The sequence below is a fragment of the Coloeus monedula genome (genome assembly GCF_965178545.1).
Source record: "Coloeus monedula genome assembly, chromosome: 4".
In the NCBI taxonomy this organism is placed as follows: Eukaryota; Metazoa; Chordata; class Aves; order Passeriformes; family Corvidae; genus Coloeus; species Coloeus monedula.
In genome coordinates this window covers 74,662,558-74,687,663 of record NC_138784.1, presented here as the reverse complement: position 1 = coordinate 74,687,663, position 25,106 = coordinate 74,662,558, and the positions used below count along the sequence as shown (strand labels likewise).

Below are 25,106 nucleotides of genomic sequence, written 5' to 3'. Positions count from 1 at the left end.
CAAAAAGCATGAAAAAATTAGTATTTTTAAAATATTTCTCTGTTTAAAAACCACCTCTCTGTTAAGTCCTCTGGGACACAGTTGAGCAAGGGAAAGCTGCTGCTGGTGAGCAAAACTTTGTGAGGGGACAGGAGTGTCACCAAGGTGTCTGTGCCCCACCAAAAGGTGACTCCATGGTACAGCTCAGTCACTGCCCTCTCCTAAATTGGTCCATTTGGGGATTCCAGCTTTCTAGGAAAGGACTGGAATGAGCCATAAAAGCTGGAGCTGGATTTGGATTCTCCCACAGTTCTTGGGATTCATGGCAAGAGGGATGAGAACTCAGGAAGTCAAGCTGGATATTGGGGTTGACATCTTCCCTGTGCTTCACTGAGGTGTGAACGTTTGGGCCTCTTAGTTATGAACAAATACTTCAAATATTCACCCAGATATTGCTGCTTTTTACCTAAATCGTTCTCTTTTGTAGAATTTAAATCCAGGGAAATAAAACACTCAGAGGAATGATACCTCCCAAGACTTCCAAGATCATGGAATGGAAGGGAACTAAGAATGTTGGAAGGGAACTTCAGAGGTCATCGGTCCAACCTACCACCTGGATTTGGGATGTCTTCCTCACATGGATCCAAAGAGAAAGGCAGTTTCCAAGCACAGTGGCTCTGCACATCCTTCACTCCCACAAGGATGGATCCAGGATGAGCTTGTCCCTCTTCCTGCAGACACCTGGTCTCTCAGCCAAGTGTGGGAGGTGGTGACAGCACCGAGTATCCCATGCAAATCCCAAATCCTGCTCCTTGTCCTGATTCCTGGAAAGCTCTGGGATACGGAGAATACCGACCTGCACAACGGGCTGAGCGATGGAAACACTGGGATCCTCCTTAAAACAACACCAACATCAGGAGAGGACAACTCTCAGAGATCAGGACCTTTCAAATGAGAAACAAATTCCCACCATTTTACTGGGAATTCACCTTTTACTGGGATCAATGGCAAGGGCACTCACCGGTGCCAAAGGGACAAAGTTACACTTACAGGATAAACAGAAGTGAAGAGAAAACGAGCTCATTAATAAATCTCAGAGCCAATTTCCACCCATGAATCCTGTTTTCTAGGAGGAAAATTCAGGCTGCATCGGAAGAAACTTAAGGGAGGGATTTTCCCCTTGCAAATCTCCTCGAGGTTCTGACAGGGACAAAGAGGGAAGAAAAAAGAGCAAGAGAGAAGGAAAAGGAAAGCAAGAGGACAACAGTGAAGGGCTGGCACTGAAAACTTCCTCCCATGGCCTTTGTGCCCTTAAAATCCAAATGCGGGAGAAGGGATGAGGCTGGAAAAAAGCATCCCGACCTCTTTGGTGATAAGGAAGGGCTGCAGCCCATATCAGCTGGGTAAACACTAATGATGAGCAGAGCCCAGGCTGTCACTGGTGATAAAGAGCAGCCTAAACACCCGATTAGTTTTTCATTTGGGGAATTCATGTTTTTTTATGGCGTGTGTACACTCGGCACTTAATGAATTGTCTCGTTAGCGCTGCCTGCGGAGCTCCTCGCCTGCCTCCGCCGCCGGGCATAAATTTCCCCAGGAAATTAGCACTTTTCCAAAGGCAATAACTCCTCGAAAAAGTGGTTTGTTTTCCATTTTTCTGCAAAAATGCAGCCTTGGGGAAAAAAAAAAGGATTATTGGGGAGGAAAGGAATCTGTTAAATAAAATACAGAGGCAACAGAAGAAGTGTGTGGGGAGGTTTGAGCTCCATCCTACAACCCCGGGAAGGTTTGGTTGATCCACACTTTTCTTTAAGCACTCTGCAGTCTGGAAAAGGCCTGAAAACCACCCAAAACCATTCGGTTCATTTAAAAAACTCCAAAGATCAGGTGCTTTTCCCTAAAAAGATGGGTTTTTTTCACTGAATGAAGTAAAATCGTGCAGGGAGAGTGAAGAGCAGGATCCTAACACGGGATTAGGAACAGAGTTGACTTTGCTATGGAAGGATATCCCTAAAAAGTCCAGGATTTGCTCCTCAACTGGCAAAACTCCTCTGTGTTAATTTTTCCTGGTTTCAGTCATTTATAATGTAATTTTCCCAGAGCTTGACCTTCTCAGAATTATTATTTCCTGAGCTGACTTCTATTATCTCAGAAGTGACTTGATTTTAAGAAGTCCTTTCATCTCCTTCTGGGTTCTGGAAAGGATTTTTTTTCCCCTGTTTGGTGTTTCCCAATGTGCTTCGCCAAATTTTGCTTAAAAACAGGGGAGATCCCAGGTCAGTGGAGACACTTCCATCAATCTTCAGCAAACCAAAACCTCACCCCCCTTTTCCTGTCTTTTCCCAGAGGCCTCCAGGATACTGAGCACCTTCCCCAAAAAAAGCCTGCAAAACCTCATGCAGGATTTCTCTGGGCTTGACAGGGATTATTTCCAAGAACCTTAAACCTCCCAGTCTGTTGGACCTACTGGAAGAGAAAGGAATAAAATTCCTGAAGTTAATCAGTGTCCTGATTCCCAGGAGTAAAAGTATGATGAAAATAACTACAGTGAAACAGATCCTTAAGAATATATTTTTTTTTACCATTATAGCTAAAAGTGGCTTCTTGAGGGCTGTTTGTTTTTACCAGATTGGTTTGCAAAGCAAGAGGAGCAGCCCAGAGGTCTGGAAGACAACAAATGAACGAGCCTTGTCCAGGAGAGGAAGGTGGGAATGGGAACATCCGTGGGAATGATGAAGAGTTCTCAAATTCAGGGTGAAGAATGGGAAAGAAAAAGGGACAAAAATCAGGCCTCTTAGCCTGATTTCTCCACAATTCCTGGTCATTTGAGAGTGATTTTCCCCAAATCCTATAGGAATTTAAGTGCTGGTGAGATCAGAGCGACCCAATGGTGACGTCAAACCCAGGCTGTAATTCTGAGTCCCAATCCTGTAATTTTGACAATAATTTCACCCCTTCCAGAGCAGGGCAAGGCGTCACCTCTGTCACACCAAGGAGGAGCAGGGATGACTTTCTGCTCTCAATCTTTGCTACCAGAGAATCATTTTCTCCAGGAGAGAAAAAAGGACTTTAATGGAATGAACCAACTGGAGTGGCCAGCAGGCTCCTTGGAGCCATTCCCACAACACCGCGATTTCCTGGTATTACTCACGCGGGACCCGGCTGGAAAACGGTTTGAAAGCATCGCTAATTAGGTCACTTATTTACATGACAATCCCCTGCGTTTAAGGCTGGTGGGTGGGAGGAAGGAAAGATGGAATGAGAGTAATTATCGTAATGATGAGGGTGAGTTAAGTGCTGACCCCACGGCACCGGATCGATCCCGGGACAGATCCCTGGTGTTGTCTCCCGCAACAACCCATAAATGAGCAGCCGGGCCAGGAAAACAACGTCTCGTTTCCTCAACCATTAAATATTTGATGGAAAGCGCTGAGGCTGGGGAAGGCTGCAATCCATGGGAAAAGCTTCTCTGCAGACATTCCAGAGGGGAAACAGGCTCTGGAAGGCACCAGGAGATCACTTAGATGGGAAAACAGGAGCTTTTAGGTGACTGGTGACTGTGGGTTCTATCTCTGAGCTCCAGCAAAGCAGAGCCATATTCCAGCTACGAAATTTTCTTGCCAAAATTCTAAAATAAACCAAAAAATCTCCTCGTGCTCAGTTAAACCAAACCAGGCATTTTATCTCTGTGAGCTCAGCAGTTCCCTGCTGGTCTTGAAGATGATTTAACACTTCACCATCCCAAATTTTCCAGGGGTTTAGTCCTCCAGAAGTCAGCTCAGCCAAGAGGGACCCAACTGGACTCTCGTTCTCTGCCTGAATTGCTCTGCTCAGCTCTTGGCTATAGAATCCTGAATGGTTTGGGTTGGAAGGGACCTTAAAGATCATCCAGTTCCAATCCCACGGGCAGGGACACCTCCCACTGTCCCAGGCTGCTCCAGCCCCAATGTCCAGCCTGGCCTTGGACACTGCCAGGGATCCAGGGGCAGCCACAGCTGCTCTGGGAATTCCATTCCAGCCCCTGCCCACCCTCCCAGCCAGCAATTCCCAATTCCCAATCTCCCATCCAGCCCTGCCCTCTGGCACTGGGAAGCCATTCCCTGCCTCCTGTCCCTCCAGGCCTTGGCCCCAGTCCCTCTGCAGCTCTCCTGGAGCCCCTTTAGGCCCTGCAAGGGGCTCTCAGCTCTCCCAGCTGTTTGCTGCAGCTTTGCTAAGTCCACGTACATTTGTAGTTCTATCAAAGCTACAAATCAAATGGTGATTAATTATCAGCTGATCACCCCTGGTTTAGTTTGGACCTGACAGATCACTCTGGGTGAGGATGGCAGAGCTCCCTGTCTTTGCTCAAGGGCATTCCCACCTGGGAAAACCCAGGAGACCAGGCAGGGATCTCATTCCTTCATTCCTTCATTAAACACCACCCCAAGCTCTCTGGGGAGATGCCTCTCTGTGGAGGGGTTTGGAGCACCCTGTGGAGAACACTGGGAATCTCTTGAGCATCCCAGAGCAGGGACAGGCTGAGCTGTGGGATGGACAAGAGGAAGATCTGTGGACATGAGCCATGGCCAAGCAGATAAAATACCCAAGAAGGGCTTTTCCTTCCTTTCCTCTGCTCCTCCTCTGAACCAAAGAGATTTGAGTGACTTTGTCCGCCACCAGTTTGACCCAGCAGCTCCCAGGCCAGGTTAAGTCCTGTTCCCAGGGCAGGTCCATCCATGGGGGCACAGCAAATTGGAGATGATCACATGAAGCAGGGTCAGAGCACCTAGGAAGGGCAGCTGGCCAGGATTTATGCTCTTCCAGAAAAGCCCCAACTGCTCAGGCAGTGGAAAAGAAGAAATACTGGAAAATAAGACTATTTATGAAGCTTAAATAAAAAGCTGTCATGTAGATTAAGTCATATTGAAGCAGAAAATATTCACCAAATCATCAGAGCACTCAAGATTTATCTTGTTAATTTAATGGTTTGCATTTGATGGAAATGGGCAGCTTTTTCTGGTGCAGTCAGAAATTTACTTTTGTTGCAATAACAAAGCCACAGCATTCACCAAGTCCTTCCCCTGCCCCAGGGCAGGCCCGTGTTGATCATCTTTAATCTGGCTTTTAAATAAGGTTCTCTATTAATAGAGCTCTTAAAAAAAAAAAAAAAAATCCATTCCCCGTGAGCAATCAATACAGCAAGATGTGGTACAAGTTCAGTGACAGGGGAAAAAAAATCAGCTGCAGCTTGAGAGAAATAGAGCCCCATTTAGGAGCTGAATTCAGTTCATTAGGGGGTTAAACACAAAGCCCTGCCTGAGCTCGGCACTGCTGGGTGGCCTGGCTGCAGAATGAAAGGCAGCAATTTCCCCTCCACACCGGGCCTGATTTTCATTTGTGCTGAAACCCCTTTGCACCACTCTGGAGGGGCCTTAAAGTGACTGGAAATGACAGCTTCCCGTGGCAGAAAGGGGCTCCAGCAGCAATTTTAAAAGCATCATTCCTGGAGTGGGGCAGGATGCTCCCGATCAGCCATCAAAGCCCATTCCAGGCTCAGGGAAGCAAAGGAGAGGCTGATGATCCTCTGGGGGCAAAGTGGCCCAGGATGGGCTTGCTGCTGTAATGGCACTCAGGAACCTTTGTAAAGCAGATTTTGAGATGTGTGGCTGGAAAATGATGCAAATGCTTGGTGTTATTGTTAATAAAGCCAGGCAGTGGCAGAGAAATACTGGATTTTAGGAAAAAGCTGTAGCAAACCTCATTTTTGCCTCCCCTGCTTTTGAATGAAGTCGTAGCTCACCCAGACTGGGACTCTGGGGGGGAAGAGATGTGGGATGGACAAAATGATCTGTGGACATGAGCCATGGCCAAGCAGATACAATAGCCAAGAAGAGCTTTTCCTTCCTTTCCTCTGCTTCTCCTCTGAACCAACAGGATCTGGGTGACTTTGTCCACCACCAGTTTGAACCAGCAGCTGCCCATCTGCAGAGGAAAAGGTGAAAACAACTTCCACATCCCCTTGGATTTGGGGTGAACAGGAGAAAATACCTGCTGTGGCCACAGCCTGGATAAAGAAGAGGGGGAATGGTCTCAGGATCTGTTCCTGAAGAGATTTTCCTCTTTGTGGAGAAGGCAGTGGTCAGGAGGTCCTTCCTCAGGCTGGTGCCTGATTTTCCAGTTACAACTGGAAAAATGCATTAAAATGCTGTTACTACATTAAGGATGACACAGACAAGGCCCACACAGAGAAGGTGAACGTGACACACTGAGCAAATAAAGATTTCTCCACACAAAGGAGCTGAGGGAAGAGCAGCTACTGAGCTGGAACAGCCATGAACACACGGTACAAATGCAAAAAGCTTAATTTCAATAAATCATCTAGAAGAGAAAGACAATCCTGATTTATATGAGCTGGAGTCGCTCAGGAGCAGCCCTGGGAGAAGGATTTGGGTTCTTGGGGGGGTGAGAGCTGGACCTGCCCCAGCCCAGAACCCCCCAGTCCTGGGCTGATCCCAGCAGGGGAGGGGGGATCCTGTCCCTGTGCCCCTCAGGTGAGCCCCCACCTGCAGAGCTGCCCCAGCCCTGGGGACAGCAGCAGGACCTGGAGCTGCTGGAGAGAGTCCAGAGAGGCCCCGGAGCTGCTCCAGGGCTGGAGCCCCTCTGCTCTGGAGCCAGGCTGGGAGAGCTGGGAATGTTCCCCTGGAGAAGGGAAGGATCCAGGGAGAGCTGAGAGCCCCTTGCAGCACCTAAAGGGGCTCCAGGAGAGCTGCAGAGGGACTGGGGCCAAGGCATGGAGGGACAGGAGGCAGGGAATGGCTTCCCAGAGCCAGAGGGCAGGGCTGGATGGGAGATTGGGAATTGGGAATTGCTGGCTGGGAGGGTGGGCAGGGGCTGGAATGGAATTCCCAGAGCAGCTGGGGCTGCCCCTGGATCCCTGGCAGTGCCCAAGGCCAGGCTGGACATTGGGGCTGGAGCAGCCTGGGACAGTGGGAGGTGTCCCTGCCCATGGCAGGGGGTGACACTGGATGATCTTTAAGTTCCCACCCTAAACCATTCCATGATTCCATGACAAAGCAATTCCCAACACGGAGTTTAAGCCTGTCAGTCATTCCCTGATGATCACAACAATCTGAAGTCACGAGATGCCAAGAGCAGCTGAATTTAAAGGGCAGCTCCAGCTGCAGAAGCCAACAGCTCATCTTTCATCCTCCTCCCTACACACAGCAAGCAATGGTCTTAAAAATGTCAAAAATCCTAAGAAGATTGTCCCAACTCCTCCATGGTGCACAGTAATTCCTTCTCTAATATTCAGGAAACCTCAGAAGGCTGGAGCTTCACAAGGGGAAAGGATGAGGGTGTGTTCTGTCTGCAGCTGACAAAGCACAGAAGATGAAGAAGGGAAACCCCACTTCCATTTTCCTACAAAATCTCTTTAAAATTGACTCGACTTCCTCAGCAAATTCATCTTCTCCCACCAGCTTTAATCCTTAAATGATTATTGTTAAAAAGAGTTTATATTCCCTCAAAAGACAAGAGCAGAAGGAAATGATTTTGTCATATCTGACTGGCTGGGGAAATAAAAAATCCAATTCTGAAGGGGAGCAGATAAGGGAAGAGCCATGGAAGAGCTGTCAGCTGAGCAAACACCAAATAATGAACAATGCAGAGACTGCCCAGCCCGATAAAACCCTGTGTTAGCTAGGCTGGGTTTAAATGAGGGATAATTGCAGCCCATCCACAGCCAGAGGTTATTGAATTTTTATCTCTGGGAAGGGGCCTTTGACAGCCTCACCCCAAAGCCACCAGCAGGTCACGCCTCTTTTTAGGGTTTCCCAAAATCAGACTTGCGCAGCTCCACTTTCTGGATATTCAGAGCTGTGCTTACAAATTCCCTGTTTGCATCCAAGGAAGCTTTGCTGGAAAAGCTGCTGACTTCCCACAAGGACAGGATCCAGGGCCACCATCTCCACGTCATGGAATTATTGGGATTATGGAATTTCTGGCATTGCACCAAAAATTCTGGTCCTTGGATGATGCCCTGACTGGGACCAGGACTGAATCTCAAGTTGTTGGGGCAGAAAAGAGAAAGAATTAAAGATCAAAATTTCATTTATAAGCATGAGGTCAGGACAGCCTCTGTAATTTCCTACCACTGTCCCTTCTTCCCCTTGTTCCAGATCCTCCTGGCATTTGTGTACAGACATTTTAGGATGAAGTTATTACAAAGGAAGATGAATTTTTATTGTCAGGAGGACACTGCCAAGTGAAATATTACTCTCTGTGCTTTTATATGTTTATTCACCACTGCGTGGAACGTCCTCTCCAAAGCCTGAAAGTCACGCTCGTGCCCTTTAATATCTGGAAAATATTGATTTATTTAAAAACCTGAGTTTCAACCAGACCTGGAATTACAAATGATGTTTTATTTTAACAGCTCTGACTGTTAGAACATAAATCCTGAGCCCCAAGAACTCTCCCAGTAACTAAATAAATATTTGGCTACTGAACTTTAATAGCATTTCCCACTGGGTTTTGTTTAATTTTGTTGTTTGTTCTTACTCCTCTAAAGCGAGAACAGAGCAAGTGTTGTCACCCAGGTATTGAGAAATCAAAGTCTGGGTTATAGGATATTAAAGCTACCTGGAGTAATTTGGGTTTTAATTGTTAATTGATTGTATAACCTTAATTACCCTTCTGGATCCAAAGGAACTGATCATGGAAAGCTGAGTGAGGAGTTTAAAGTCCTGCTCTAGACCAGAGTTAGAAGCCACAGGAAGAGATTTCAGTCACCCAGAGAAGCTCTGCTAAAAGGGACAATGATTTAATGGAGATAAAACGCTGTGATTTTATTCAGCACCAGCAAATTTCCCTCATGAATTCCCAGAAAAAAAAGTCTGAGCTGATTTTCAATTCCCAACTCCCAGGAGAGCTCAGCTGCCCCCAGTCCTGGGCACCTTCCCCCAGGATTCTGCTCCAGATTCACAAACCAAACTGCAGAAATTCCCTCTATCCTCACCACATCCCCCTGAGTCCTGGGATCCCCTCAAAATCCTCAAAAATAACCCCCAAACCGAGGCCAAATCCTCCAAAACTCCTTTGCCTTCAAAAGCTGAAAGACTTTTCCAAGTTGGAAGCGATGCTCCTGGAGCCCTCCCCTGGTGCCCCCACAGCCCCCAGGAGGAACAGAGACGAAGCTGCTTCGCTTTCTGCTTCCCTCTGACACAGAAAAGCAGGAACAAAAGGTGCTCATTCCTGCTAAAATCCTGTATTTACACTGTTCCAATCCCCAGGCAGAGGTTTCCCACGGGAATTACTTACTCTGGGACGCTGAGAGGCTGGAGAAAGCTGCCTTGGTGCGTCCTGCCAGCCACTCCAGGCTCTCGTGCAGGTTGGCCAAGGCCTTGAGGTCGCTGACGTCCCGCAGGATCTCCTGCTGAGGGATCAGTTTGTCTCCCAAATTCCCAATCAGAACTTCGGACTCTTTGCCAAAAGCAGCCCTGAAATGGAAAGCAAAGCCCGCCTCAGGAGTGTGGAACCAGGGACAGCAGGAGGAGGCCTCGGTTACACCTCAGGGAAGGCCGAACCGGCCCTTGTGGGACCATCCCGGGGATGTTGTCTGAGGGAGTTCCAGAGAAAATCCCCTCTGTCCCAGGGAGGTCTTTCCCATCCTTCTCCCTGTATTTACAATCCTGGAATTCCACCTCACTCCTCATAGTTCCAAACTTCATCCCAAGCAACTCCCACCCCTCCTCACCCCACAGGGAATTCACACTTTGTAGGTGCTTCCTGTGTCTCCCTGGGATTTCCGTACATAACGCTTTTCCATCTTTCCCTGGAAATCAGCTCTTCCAACCCCTGAATCCCCTTTTTCTCCCCACATCCATTAAAACAAATCCCTAGTGAAACCCCAATGGCTGATCATGACAGATAAATGATTTGGAATATCAATCCATGAATTATTTGACTTCCAAGGAGACCCCACCTGGTGAAAAATAATGACCAAGAGAAACATGTTTAACCCAAAAACGCTGGAAAAAAATCTTTCCAGGTGTGATCTTCTGCCACATTCCATGTTTTCCATCTAGATTTAGCTTTCCCAATCCTCATCTCCATGAAGAAATTGTTTGGTTGTGTCCCAGGAGTATTCCCATGGCAAATATTCAGATTTTTGCAGGTAGAACAGGAGACTCCACAAGACTTTTGGGGCATCATTGGAATGGAAAAAACCAGAACACAGCTCCTACACCCAATTCCAAGAGCCCCCAGCTGAATCCAGGTGCATTTCACTGCCAGGCTCCAAGTGAGGCACATTTCCCCTGATCCTCAGCACATTTTTCCCATCATTAGCTGCTCTTTTTGTTGGGAATTGGAATTCCACTTCCATCCAACTCTGCAAATCTCCACCATCAGCTCTTTTCTGAGGTCACCATGAGGAATCACCGCTGAGCAGAAGAGCTCCAAGGAGTGCAGCAAAATCACCCCAGCAGTGGCACTTTCCAGTCCTTTATTTCCAGATTTTATCCCCAGATTTGTGGGAATTCTCTGGTACTTTAGAGAAAAAAAAAAAAAACCAACCAAAAAAACCCACAGAAACATCCCCCAACCACGAATGGTTTTAAATTGCTCAACTGGAGTCATTAAAGGCAAAAAATTAAAAATAGCCTCCCTTAAAAAGATCTTTTTGAGATTAACAATGCCATTTGTAGGATTAATGAAACTGAAGGTTCTTCCTGGATCCAGGTTTGGAATTTATGTGAACCTCAAAAATAACCCCCAAATCGAGCCCAAATCCTCCAAAACTCCTTTGCTTTCACAAGACAAGCAAAAGCAGAAGGAAACTTCTGGGATGTGGAGGGAAGATCCAGGAACTCACTCGGTTTTACACCTCTGAGGTGAAACTCCTGAGAGTAACAGGATGGGTATCAATTGTGCTTGGGATGAGGCACATTTTCCTGCAGGAAAAGGTCTAAAAACTCCTTTCATATAAAGGAGCAGACTCTCATCAAAGGGAAATGACTCACACATATGGCAAACTCAGATTTATAGTCCCAGGATGGGGAAAAAAGTGTTCCCAGAGGGAATAAAGGGCTCCAGTTCACTGTCAATCTTACAAACCCATCCTTTCACCCCTTAAAAGTATTGTGGATATAATAAATAGAGCCTGAGGGATCGGAGAGGGAGGTCTTTTATCCTACAGAGAGAAAGAAACAAGGGAAGAGCCAGAAAAGCTGAGAATGGGAGAGCTCAGAGGGAAAGGAAGGGAGAAGCCTCCCATGAAGGCTTCAGGAAAGGACCTGTGGCGGGAAAAACACAGAGACAGCAAAAGTGAATAAAAAGAATGAAAAACCTCAAGCCCAACACTACAAAAACACCCATCAGAGAGCAGCTGGAACAACCTGAGATGCAGCTTTTGAGGAAAACCTTGGCTGCCCAGAGAGGAGGAACAAGGGAACATCACCCCCACCCCAAGGCAGAGAAGGATGGGTTGTCCTGGTAGAGCAGCTGGGGCTGCCCCTGGATCCCTGGAAGTGTCCAAGGCCAGGCTGGACATTGGGGCTTGGAACAACCTGGGATAGTGGGAGGTGTCCCTGCCATGGCAGGGGTGGCACTGGATGGGCTTCAAGGTCCCTTCCAACCCAAACCATTCTGGGATTCTGGGATTCTTTCCCAATTCCACTTCCTGAGTTTGCCCAGACTTTTTTAACAGAATAGGAATATGCAGCACCCTGATCCCTTTGGAAACAGCTGAAGAAACTCAAGCTGTGACCTGTCCCAGGAGCTTTGTCCCAACCTCCTGAGTTTATCACCTCCAAGCACCCTCTGGAGAAGAGCTCATGGAGCCTTTCCAACTCCCTGCAGTGCAGAATCATCCCTCTCCTCCTGTCCCTGCTCCCTGGGAGCAGAGCCCGACCCCCCCGGCTGCCCCCTCCTGTCAGGGACTTGTGCAGAGCCACAAGGTCCCCCCTGAGCCTCCTTTGCTCCAGGCTGAGCCCCTTTCCCAGCTCCCTCAGCCACTTCTGGGGCTCCAGCCCCTTCCCAGCTCCATTGCTCATCCTAAACCAAGGGAAGAGATCCCAATGAACAGCAGGGGTTGGGTAATTCCGACCATTTGGGATGATTTGATGCAGGATCCTTCCATTGCTTGGATATATCCAATCCCTTTGGTGCAGAGCAAGTGAGGATGAGCATCCTGAAGTGAGCAGGAGAAGCAGCAGGCAGCTGGAACTCCCTGCAGTCATTAAAAACCCAAAAGCACTGAAAGGAAAAGTCCTGTAGCACCTGGAAATGCTGGGAAGGGGTTTTTTAATTGCTCCATTAAATTCAGCCCGAGAACCCGATCCCAAGTTCAGCGTTCAGGAGCTTCTTGGGAGCCAAAGGTGAGAGGAAAAGCCCCACAGCTCAGGTCTGGATCTCAGCTCTGCAACCAGAATTATTTGCATGGAGGGGTGACCTTCATCCCAACCTGGAATGTGAATTCCCAGACACCTCCTGAGCTTCCCAAAGCCTTGGTTTCCCTGCAGGACACAGCACCTTTTCCCCACTCACTGCAGAGCTGCTCCAAATCCCAGGAATTTCTGCATCACCAGATCCAAGCTCTTTTCCCACTGCTTTTCCCTCTCCAAGGCAGAGCTGGGAACACCTTTGGGGTTAATCACCAGCAGATCTGCCAGGGTGAGGAGATGAGGGATCACCTTTCCACAGAGGTAAGGGCAGCCTGTTTCACACTGCCCTCAGGGCCAAACAGCCTCCAGAGCTTCAAAAATCACTTCCAGGAGCAGAGGCTGGGCTTTGCTTCCCTTCCTCTCCTCGCCAAGCTGAGCTCCTCTAAAATGCTCCAGCAGGTCCCTCTGGCTGCCCAGCCCCACTGGAATATTCATGGGAAGTTCTGCTGGAGCCTTCCCTGCCTTTGGACATGTCCTCACTCAAGAGATAGCGAGGGGTTAAGACAACAAAATCAATCTCTGTCCGCAGGTAGGGAGAGGATTCTTTCTTGCAAGGATTTTTTTGTTTGGATTCTTTTTAATTAAACAAATGAGTTCTAGGAAAGACGGGAAGGAGGGAAAGCTGTGCATTGATGTCTTTTGAGGCCACGGGACAAAAACTGGTGGTGAACTTTTAGGACTTATTTAATTTACCAATATTCATAAAGGGATGCTGCTGAGTAACTCCATGTCCAAAAAGATCGTCTTCCCAAATTTCATCAAAGTTGAACCTTTTTTTCCAGCAAGGGATGGATAGTCCTGCCCTGCTGGCCAAGGATTAGGGCCCATGAACATCAAATACTGAAGTTTTAAATATCCCAAAGGTTAAAGTGATGATGAAATGAGCTCTCCCAAGGTCTCCCATCCCAGCCATACCCCTGGAATCCACAGGACCCACTTCCCTTTGGCTCCACTGCAGTGTCCAGGCAGAATTATTCCCAATCCATCAGCAGTGCCAAGAGGAAGAAGCAGCAGCAGTGAGGAAATCATGTTCCTTTGTGTTAGGAGAAAAGGCTGGGAAAAGGCTGCTTAAATGGGAAGAGGATGACAAAAAATCGGACAAGCAATTAATTTTATTTTGAAGCTTTCAGGAGGGATCTATTCAACCATCACCCGTCCTGGAGGAAGTTTCTGAGCCATCAATGGCTAAATCTGGCCCAGACCAATTATTATGATTTAAATGAATGCTACAGGAGCACTCACACAGCACTGGGGGGAACTGGGGTTTAACAGATGCTGCTCTGTGCAAACAGATACTGAGAAAAGATCTTTGTCCTAAAGCCTGGGCTGAAAAAAGTCCCGGCACAGGAGCTTTTCCCAGGGAATTCAGTGTGGAATAGGCTTTCCATTTCAGCTCCTCTGATCCAGTGTCACAAAATGCTTCAATTAATGGCCAGGAAAATGGAATAAAATGCATATTAGGATGAAAATGTTGGCTCTGCCAGCATTGGGCTGAGCTCGGCCATCCACTTTTGCTTCACCAGGAATTTCCACTCAGCCAGCAGTGCCTGTTGGAGCTCTGGTATCCCATGCTGATGGCTCAGGAATCACAGGAAGAACCAGGAAGGGCTTCCCAGGCAAGGAAATGAAGCATAAATGTGAAAAGGAAGATGCAGGTGAGGACTGACTCCATGAAATTCAACTCGGGGACTGCACAGAGAGACCTCTGCAGCCTCCCTGTTCCACTGGGGATGTTTTTAAATCCCTGCCCAAGCTGCAAACCCTTCTGTGACCACACAAATCCCATCCTTTCCAAGCTGCATCCTCCCTGTCACGGGGCTTCCAGGCAGGGAAGGAGGAAAATGACAATCTGGGCAAATTAGACTTGTTATTTTCAACAGCTTCTCCTACTCCTCCAGTTTTACAGCCAAGTGCCAATCAAGGGAGTGATGAATAGGGATGGGAACGTGCAGGCTCTGGAATCACACAGGAGCTGAGCCATTCCCAGCGTGCAGGGAAAAGGAATCTGCCCTTGAAAGGTAGGAACAACCTGGTTTGGGCACAGACAGTTGTCTTCAAAAGAATTCCCTCTGGAAGTACCAGTATTTCTCATTTGGCTCTCCTGAATTAATTCCTGGAGCTGGGATGGAGGGGAAGCTCCACCAGGTCATGGCATTCCTTTCACAGCATCGTTTTTGGGAATTCCTGCCCAGTACAACCAGCTGGCCCCTCCACTAGGTCAGAAAATGCTGCTGCCTTCATCACACGGGCGATCAGAGCAGCACCAACCAGCAGGACAAGGGTCTGCCTGGATTCAAAGGATTCCTTTCTTTCCTTCCCCAATCCCAGGCACTTCCCTGACTCACATCACAAGGACAACGCTCCAAATGGCTTTGTTTGAACAACACAGCAAGCAGAAATTGCACCAGGGGAAGTTTAGGTTGGATATTGGGAAAACTTCCCCAAAAAGGCCGCCCAGGGCAGGGGTGGAGTCCCCATCCCTGGAGGGGTTTCAAAGCTGTGTGGATGTGGCACCTGGGGACACGGGCAGTGGTGGCCTTGGCAGTGCTGGGAATGGTTGGACTCGATGATCTCCAAAGTCTTTCCCATTTCCCAAACGGTTCCACAGCTCTCCTCACACCTGGGGACACAACAGCTACGAAAACACCGTAAATTTGCTCCCACTTTTTGCTGCTGCTCTCCTTGAAACCCTTTCACAACTCCCCACAATATTTTACCTTATAAAATCCTCCTCCTCCTCTCTCTTGGGCCTCAGCTGCTTGGGCTGGGCCATGTTGCTCCAGTTGGGCAGGGATTTCAGGAGCCTGCTGATATCGTCGTCCTTGGCCCAGGATGCGCTGATCACCAACTTCTCATCCGACTGCACGATGGTCCTGTGGGGAGAGCAGCAACAACCACCTCAGAGAGGAGCAAATCGTGCTTCTAGTGCCACTTTTAATTTAATTCTGCATTAGTCATTAAAATACCTATCACACAGATGAGGAATTCCACACAGAGCTCACGAGGAGGGGATGGCAATGCGGGTGGACAGGGTATAAAATTCTCTTGAACACACAACCCCGATGGACTTTGAGAGATCTTTTAAGGGAAAAAGGGCCATTTCCCTAAATTCTCCAGCCTTTGAAATTCAACTTGGCACCCAGCTGGAGGAGGCCACCCTGTCCTGGCATCTCCATGGATCATCTTCCTCTGGAATCTAAGTGGAGCTCAGCAGCCTCTGCCCATGGTGGAGTCACTGCAAGGTGGGACCAGCCCAGGAACCCCTGGCTGGAAGCCACCACCTCCCCCCACCCCTAGCTGGCCCAGCCTGGGACCAGGGCTGAAGCAATGAAGGGGAAATGAAGGGCCCAGGATCTTCTTTCCAGTCATCCAAAGCATCTCCTGATGGAGATTCCAGCTAAACCCTGTGTGGGAAACTGATTCAGGGATCGCAGTGTGCTCCAGTCAGGAAGAATTTCCCTGTTTTGCATTTTTGGCAGGGTAACTCATCTGAATTCCTGACTGGGAATTTCAGGAGACAAATGGGATGCTGGATTTGGAGGAGTCAATCCATGACCTTAAAGATCCTCATTTCCAACCCCTGCCATGGGCAGGGACACCTCCCACTATCCCAGGCTGCTCCAAGCCCCAATGTCCAGCCTGGCCTTGGACACTTCCAGGGATCCAGGGGCAGCCCCAGCTGCTCTGGCAATTCCAGCCCCTGCCCACCCTCCCAGCCAGCAATTCCCAATTCCCAATCTCCCATCCAGCCCTGCCCTCTGGCACTGGGAAGCCATTCCCTGCCTCCTGGCCCTCCAGGCCTTGGCCCCAGTCCCTCTGCAGCTCTCCTGGAGCCCCTTTAGGCCCTGCAAGGGGCTCTCAGCTCTCCCTGGATCCTTCCCTTCTCCAGGGGAACATTCCCAGCTCTCCCAGCCTGGCTCCATGGCAGAGTTTGGAATGGGCTGAGCCAACAGCGACATTCTCACACCCCAGCATCCACTGACACGGACCCGGCACAGCCATTCCAGCCACACTCTCCCAGATCCAGGCCGGAACGCTGGGACAGAGATGAGCTGTCAGCAGCACTCAGGTGGTGATTTTGGGAATAAATAGAAACAAAAACAACACCACCCCGAGCATCTGCGCTTTGCAAAGGAAAACAGCGAGAAAGACACCGAGGCAGGAGCCAGCTCCGATCCATCCCAAAGAGAACAGCTCATTTCTCTTCCCACCCTTTCCCCATCCACCAGGAAAACAAGCTCTGCTCAGGAGCCGCCCAGGATTTGTGAAAAAGAAACTTGTCACATGCACTTACAGACAAATTTTCCTTCCCTTCAAGTTTCACATTCAATCTGTCACAGACAAAAGGCTGAGTTTTGTTTCCAGCCACACAAGACCCCGGCGTCAACATTCCCGTGTGGCCCTTCTGCTGCTGGGAGGGAGTCGGTGTTTTTCCACTCAGGGGAAATAAAAAAAAAGGTCTTTTATTTTTCACCCTGGTGAAAAATGGAGGGGAATAAAAGAGCTCCACCAGCAGCTCTGACATCTGAGATGGAAAAAGGGCATTTGATGATATCTGGGCATTGCTGTGCCAAGGCAAGACAACTGTTCCAGGGAATACATCAGCCAGGGCTTTGTCCTCTGCACATTTAAATGACTGAAGTAATACTCTCCTTCCCTTGGGAGTCTATTTCACACTTGAACAAATCCAAGTCTTGGATAAAAACACTCCTGATACCGAGCTCGTGTTTTATTTCCCTCAATTTCATCCCATTACTCCCCGTTATTTCCCCCCTCAGCTCAGCTCAGCTCTCTGCGCTTCCACTGTTTGCTCTCTTCAATTATTTACAGCCTTATCGTGGCCCTTCAGATGTCCACAATTCCAAGGGTTCTTTGGGAGTGTCCTGATGGACTCACACAGAGCCACCTCTCTGTTTTATGATCCTTATTATCCTCTGTCCTCAAAATTCCTGCTGTTTGTGGAGTCAGCGCTGGGGAGGAGACATGGGAGGATGCTGGGATGCTCTAACAAGCTGCAAACTCAGCCTGGTGTCCTTGCTTTTCCAGGGTCAGGGTTTCCCAAGAGCCTAATCCACGATTCCTGCTTTCCTCACCTTTTGGTGGTGTGGTATCCATGGAGTCCTGGAATGGCTTGGGTTGGAAGGGACCTTAAAGCTCATCCATGGGCAGGGACACCTCCCACTGTCCCAGGCTGCTCCAAGCCCCAATGTCCAGCCTGGCCTTGGGCACTACCAGGGATGGGGATTCCTCTCTGGGCAAGATCCATGAATCCACAGATCCACTGAAATCAGTGAGCTCCAAAATAATCCATGCTGGACACTCCCACCCTTGTGTGGGTCCCCTGGAATTACACCCCCTCTCTCCCCCAGGGCTCCAACACCTCCTGATTTTTATGGACAGGTTGGTTTTGCTCCAACATTGAGAAGATGTTGGAGAGGGTGAAACATCCCCGATTTCCACTGCACATCCAACTTTCCCCATCAGTTACAGACTCCTTTTTCCCACATTTTTTTCCCAGCTTCTCAGGCAGTGTTCACCCTCTGTACCTTCAATCCAGTTTGGGTCCATGAGTGAATTATCCTGGAACAGGGTGACACCTTTTAGTACAGCTCAAAACACTTCCATTCATCCCCATTCCCCTTCTCCCAAACTCCTCCATAATTATTCCTGCTGCTGCCATAGGGAGCTGACCTTGGAGCCGGACATGGATCCAAGTGCCCACCAAGCTGCTCCATCACTCCCCTCCTCAGAGGACAGAGGGAGGAGAAAAGATGGAAAAAAACCTCATGGATCAAGCTTTTATTGCAGAGCAGAGGTCATAAAATATGGACTATCAGTTTGGGACAGCTGTCCTGGATATGTCTTTCCCAAAATTTTGCCCAGTCCCAGCCTGCTGGTGAGGGGGGAATGTTGGAGAGGCAGCCTTGATGCTGTGGCCAAAATCCTGGTGTGTGCCAGCACCTTCCCAGGTACCAATCTAGATTTTTAGAGGATTTTTTCCTCTTCCCATGGCCAAGGTGATGTTTCCATGCTGAGCTTGTGCTGCCAAGGGTTAAAAAGCAGCTGAGGGGACACCCCTACCCCAAAAAGAGTCAAAAAAGCAACTTAAACCCCAAAAATTCATGCAAGGAGGGGAAAATGCCACTAAGAAGCAGCAAAATGATTTCCTGGGGAATCCAAAAATCCTGTTTGACTGCACACCCTACATTTTGGTTGAATTAATCTGCTCTTTCTCAATAAAAAAGAGGCTTGGATTTATTCTGCCTGGCTGGAAAGCAGGAAGGGTTTCTTTTCTTCACCATTTTGAGAGAACCAGGTCCAGTTATTTCCCACTTTTTTTCTCCCCTATTTTAGCTGAGAGAGTTCAGCCAAAGGAGGTTGGTCACCAGAAGCTGCCTCCACAGAGGGAGCTGAGAACCTCCAGAGGCTTTAATCACTTTTGAACTCTCCGAATCCCATTTTGGTGATGGCCATCTCTTTTTAAGACTAAAAAAAAACCTTTGGGTGAGCGATGCCTTCACACAGAGCCTTCAGAAAGGTTCAAAAATGGATGAGGTGAGGGTGAAGATGGGTGAGAAGGGGGTGGACACACAAGACAGAGCTTAAAGCGGGCAACAAAATAAAGATGTGCAACTTCTATGTGGACATGGGTAAATAGTGGTCAATTTAGGTAGAAAGGCATGGAAAGAGATTAATTTTAGCATTTGAGGCAGCAAATTTTGTCGGGGAAGGGTGTTGGCAGAAGATTAGAAAGATGGACTCGTGTTAAGGGCAGCAGCTGTGAACTCCCCGCCCCTGTGATTCCTTTTAAGGCCTTTCAGTACCTCCAAAAGTCCCATAAAAATGGTTTTATACTCAGGTTTTGAATGTAAAATGGTTTTGAACTCCGGAGTTGGGCTGCTCTCCTGGAAATCTGCTGGAGACGGGGGTTGGACACGACTGGAAAGCGCTGCCAGCACGGCAGGAGGTTTGGGGGCTCCATCTCCTGTTTTTGTTTGCATTTTCAGCCCCAGCCCCTCATCAATTAGTCAGAAATCAGAGCTGACTTTTGTAAACAGTTTGTGTGGCAAACTGGAAGTGGAATTTGGACAGAAATGCGATGTGAAGGAGGGATCTCAATCTCACCTATGCTGAACTTCCGAAATTCGTCACCGATTGACACACGAGAGCTGCTATTTATAGAAACGTCCAATCCCACCCAGCCCCCTTAGGTTTGATTTTTTTTTTTTCCCTTAAATCCCTGGAAACCATGAGCCAAACAGAGCTCAGACATGAACAATCTCAGCTGTGCATTTCCCAGTGCTGACGTCCTTCCCGAGCTGTTCTGCAGAGAGCTCTGGATAAAATCCTGCCTGGAGGAGCCTCCCTTTGGGTGCTTTTTACCCGCATTTGCTCACACTCCCCCTGAAGGAACACACGGGGAACAAATCCTACAAAAACCACCTCTGTGGCTTCCCAAATTCTCACTCTTTGCCATCCCAAGAGCAGCCCTTGCTCCGCCAGCTCTGCTGGATGGGATCGACTCCCAGCTCCAAGCAGTTCATCCCGATTTTAAGGAGCTACAAATAATCCCGACTCCCCCAACTTCATCAACACCAGGATTTATCCATCCCAACACCTCAGGGAAACCCCTGGAGCAAAGGGCAGGGCTGTGTGGAGCCCAGATCCCTGCAGAGGGCATAACATCCCCATGGATGGAACCAGGAACGCCGGGAGCTGCTCCTGCATTCCCGGGAATGGATGTGGATTTCTATTTCAGTCCTTTGCCAGCAGCAAAACGAGAACATTTCCTGTTTTTTCCTCTCGCTGCAATCAGGAGATGGCCAAATTAGCATTGTCCTAATTAGCCCTCAGCAGGTGCCAAAGCCAGGAATGGCAAAGGAAGGAAGGAAGGACCTTGGAGTTCAAGCCAAACAAATCAAATCCATTGTCTGGCTCCAGGCAGGGAAGTTTGGAATGAAAAAGGAATATTTTGGACAATGGCACACGAGCAGTTCCCAATTTAGGGTGGTGTTCAGGCAAAGTTTAGCCTCTGCTCACTGCCATTGTTAATAATAATAATAATAATAATAATAACAACAACAATAATAATAATAATGATGATGATGATGATGAGTCCGTTTGCCGGATGAAGCTTTTCCTGAAAAAAATCAGGCAATGGGAAGTAATTTTTGGTCAGGAAACACAAGGGCTTTTTCAGGCTCAATAGCCATGGAGGAGATGATGCAGAGCAGCTCTTTGTGCCTACATTCCTGCAGCTCTGTAGTGGTTTTTCATGGAATTATTTATCCCCATGGGATGGGGCATGATCCTGGTTTTCCTGTCCAGGAAGGCTGTTTTGATGGGGCATGATCCTGGTTTTCCTGTCCAGGAGGGCTGTTTTACAGATGGATAACTGGGATGTACTTAGGAAAAGTTATTTATCAATAGGAGAAGTTATTTATCAATTTCCTTACTTATAAATTTCCTGATTTATCAGGAAATCTCTGATAAATCAAGCACCTGAAGGGTTTAACCAAACACCTCCGTGGCCAGTGGGATTGTGCTCCCATGCTTTGGCTGGGGAAAGTTAGGGATGGATCATCCCAAAATGTCAAGGGAACAGGGACAGAGCATTTGGGGACTCCCTGTCAGTTTACAGAATTGTTTTGGGAAAGTTGCACCAAAACCAGTGTGGATTCACACAGTTACTAATTCCTAAAATCCCAGGATCAACTCGGGTGGAAAAGACCTCTAGGATCGAGTCCAACCATTCCTAGCACTGCCAAGGCCACCACTGAGCCACGATCCCAAGTGCCACCTGCACACGGCTTTGAAATCCCTGCAGGGATGGAGACTCCAACTGGAAGGGATGGAGCCCCTCTTCCAATGCCTGACCAACGTTTCAGGGAAGAAATTTTCCTAATATCCAATCTCAACCTCTCTGGGTGCAACCTACGGCCATTTCCTCTCATCCTGAAATTCCTGAAGTGCCACGAGAGCCGAGTACCCGAATCTCAGTATAATTAATTCAAATAAAGCTGAATTCCTTGCAAATGTTCAGATGAAGAATCTGAATGACTTTACCAGAGAGCCAAAGGCACACTCAGCCATTTACTTTGAAGGGGACACTTCAGACTCTCAGTGTCCAACTTGAGGTCTCCTTTTACCATGGAATTCTGGAATGGTTTGGGTTGGAAGGGATCCTGGGCAGGGACACCTCCCACTGTCCCAGGCTGCTCCCAGCCCCAATGTCCAGCCTGGCCTTGGACACTTCCAGGGATCCAGGGGCAGCCACAGCTGCTCTGGGAATTCCAGCCCCTGCCCACCCTCCCAGCCAGCAATTCCCAATTCCCAATCTCCCATCCAGCCCTGCCCTCTGGCACTGGGAAGCCATTCCCTGCCTCCTGGCCCTCCATGCCTTGGCCCCAGTCCCTCTGCAGCTCTCCTGGAGCCCCTTTAGGCACTGGAAGGTGTCATCCTGCCGGACTAAGGGAAGAGCTGGAGCAATTTCTAAGCTCTACCACCACTGTCATCCACATCTCAAAACCCTAAACCACGGAGCGATGTGGATCAATCCGCTGGGAAGCCACAACTCCTCCTGACCACAATTCCACTGACCGCAATTCCAGTGCTTTTTTTCCCAAGAAGAAAACACCCTTGACCACCCCAGCAGAGACGATTCCAGAAGGAACTCCTGAGAACCACGGCAGAACAGCCAATGCCAAAAGCAGCGACTCCCCCCTGAAGTGCTGTCCCAGGCCGTACCTGTAGGCCAGGGTGCAGGTGTCCTTGTACTCCTGGAGCTTCACGCACACCATGTTGAGGAACTGGTCCGAGTAGGCGCTCAGGTCGTGCATGAGGTTCATCAGGTCCTGGACCGTCTTCTCCACGATCACCGTGCTCTGCGGAGGGGATAAAAGCCCAGGCATGAGCAGCAGCTCGGTGAATCTTTATCTCAGCCCTCTCCTGCTTTGCTAATTGTCGTCCCAGATGCAAATGTGCAGCTCCCCGACACCGAGCAGGTGCTGGAGCGGCTCTGCCAGAGGCTCCTGCGAGGCTGAATAAATGAGAGGAAGGAAAAAACTGGGAAAGAGAAGGAGGGAAGTGGTTTGAGGGTTTGAATATCAGCTCGGGAAGTCTGGGTTTCTGAGCCGCTTCCTCAAGTTCACCAGGTCTTTCCTGCATTAGGTGAAACCTCAAAATGAGAATTGTGATTTTTAGGGGAACGAGGAACACAGACTGCTGCTCCACATCCCATAGATCCTGGAATTACTGAGGTTTGAAAAGACCTCCAAGACCATCCAGTCCAACCTGTGACCCATCCCCACCTTGTCACCCAGCCCAGAGCCCTGAGTGCCACTAAAACCCCCGATGAGCAGGTTTGGTTTCCTCCAGCCTGCAGGAGGTACCATAAATCCAATAATATCCAAGATTTCAACAGCTCCATGAATTCTGGGATTTCTGAGCCCCCTCCCACGGTGACTTGGCATGGTTTGTATTTATTTTGCCCACTGTGTTTGATTTTGTTGCTGCAAACAAGACAGAGGGGAGGCCAGGGAAGTCCCAAGTTGATAGAAATTGAATTATTCACGGTCTCAGTAGAGTGAAGGGTCATTCCTGAACTGCAGCAAAGGCAAAGGAAGAGACTGAAGCATTTGGGAATCCTGGTTGGGAAATCTGCAACTCAAATTCTATGGGAGGATCGCAGGGATTTGGAAAGAGCCCTGCTTTGTCTGTTAATCAGGATGTGAGGAAAAGTTGGTGACTCAGCACAAAATCTCATCGACCCCAAATCACCACCTCTGCCACATCCCCACGAGCCCAACTTCCACCTCTCCACTGATTTCCCAATTAAACCGTGGCAGCATCGCCCGGATCCCTAATCCTGCTCCTCCAGAGCACCCCCTGAGGGACAGGAATTGATCCTGCACCGCTCCCTGTCCCTCATTTGCTAAAAAAGCACCTTCCAACCTCATCCTCATTGGGAGCACTCCTGAGTCTTTAGAATGGGGGGTTCCCTGAAGGCTCAGGCACCACCTGTGCTTTTCCTGGCACACCTGGCTCCCAACTATACTTGGAGAAAAAAAAACCAATCCCACTTTGTTGGTTGCTCTTGTATCTTATCAAGCTCTGCTCTTAAGCAAGTCCCAGGAATTAACCCATCTTTCCTACTGTAATTAGCAATGATTTGGGATTATTTTGGCCAAACAAAACCCGATTCTGGCATAGCTGCTGCTCGGATGCTCCTGTTGGTGCCACTTCTCCAAACATCCACGTTTTAATAAATACTCAATCCCAGCCTGAGCTTGGAGATCAATCCCTGAAGGACTTGTATCCCAGAGACATCTCCAGGAAATGGAGCAGGGAAGAGCCTGGAGGGGCCGTGGCAGCCCTGGATGCCGATTCCACAGGGATGGGCTCTGACGTGTGAGCGCGGCTCGTCAGCTCCAGGATTCCAAAATTGCCAAGGTTCATTTCTATCCCTGCCTGGGATGTGGGAAGGAGCCCAGTGAAGGCAAAAGCAGCATTTTAAGGCTCTACCCAAGTCCTACTAAAACCACAGAATGATTTTGGTGGGAAGGGAACTTAGAGCTCATCCCATTTCATAGGCAGGGACACTGCCAGGGATCCAGGGACAGCCCCAGCTGCTCTGGGAATTCCATCCCAGCCCCTGCCCACCCTCCCAGCCAGCAATTCCCAATTCCCAATCTCCCATCCAGCCCTGCCCTCTGGCACTGGGAAGCCATTCCCTGCCTCCTGGCCCTCCAGGCCTTGGCCCCAGTCCCTCTGCAGCTCTCCTGGAGCCCCTTTAGGCCCTGCAAGGGGCTCTCAGCTCTCCCTGGATCCTTCTCCTCTCCAGGTGAGCACCCCCAGCTCTCCCAGCCTGGCTCCAGAGCAGAGGGGCTCCAGCCCTGGAGCAGCTCCGGGGCCTCTCTGGACTCTCTCCAGCAGCTCCAGGTCCTGCTGCTGTCCCCAGGGCTGGGGCAGCTCTGCAGGTGGGGTCTCACCTGAGCAGAGCCTGGTGTGGTTTGAGATTAAAGTCAAGCCCACACTGGGCTGATAAATGTAGTGAGGGATTAAAGTCACCATTGATCCCTTGGGAATAAGAAAGAGGAGGAAAATCCTCCCCAGCTCATGTAGCAACACAGAAGACAAAAGCAATTCCTTTCCTTTTTGCCTGGATAAACAGATTTTTCCTTTTCCACTGGGATTTCAGCAGTGGGAGGAGGGTGGGGTTTCCAGCAGACCTGTGGTATCAACTGATCTCCCGCAGCTTCCCAGGAGCAGGATCTGTCCTTCCAGGAATCCTCGTGTGAACCCTCCTGGGTTGGACACGAAACCACACGAGGAGGAATCAAACCTGGCCTGGATCCAGCTCATTTCAATTTCTTTCCATAATTCAACATTTGGAAAAAAACCAACAACCTAAAATCCCACGAGTGCATGTTAAAACAGAAACTATTGTGGTTTTTATGGAGTTTTTCCCACTTATTTTCCTCGACAACATTAAAATCCCAGCCAAGCTCCTGCCATTATCTGGATTTTAGAATAAACCCTTTTGATTTAAAGGGAACACAAAGCTATTGGAATGATTAGAAAAAAAAAACAACCTAAAAGGGAGGGAAAAGGGAATTACCATATGAAAGAAGACACTGCCAGACACGTAATGGCCATTTCCCTGTGACATCTTAACCTCTCCCAAAGCCCTGCTGCCACCTCTGC

The 25,106-nt window shown here is 48.9% G+C and overlaps 1 protein-coding gene across 1 annotated transcript in view; it reads right to left on the bottom strand.

Annotated features, from left to right (window-relative positions):
- Nucleotides 1-25,106, bottom strand: part of EXOC4 (exocyst complex component 4) — a 291,482-nt gene that overhangs the window by 32,265 nt on the left and 234,111 nt on the right. The window contains exons 12-14 of the mRNA XM_082281122.1: nucleotides 22,149-22,285; nucleotides 15,119-15,274; nucleotides 9,277-9,455 (exon numbers count right to left, since the gene is read on the bottom strand). Coding sequence (XP_082137248.1) covers nucleotides 9,277-9,455; nucleotides 15,119-15,274; nucleotides 22,149-22,285 — 472 coding nt within the window. The remainder of the gene's footprint in view (nucleotides 1-9,276; nucleotides 9,456-15,118; nucleotides 15,275-22,148; nucleotides 22,286-25,106) is intronic.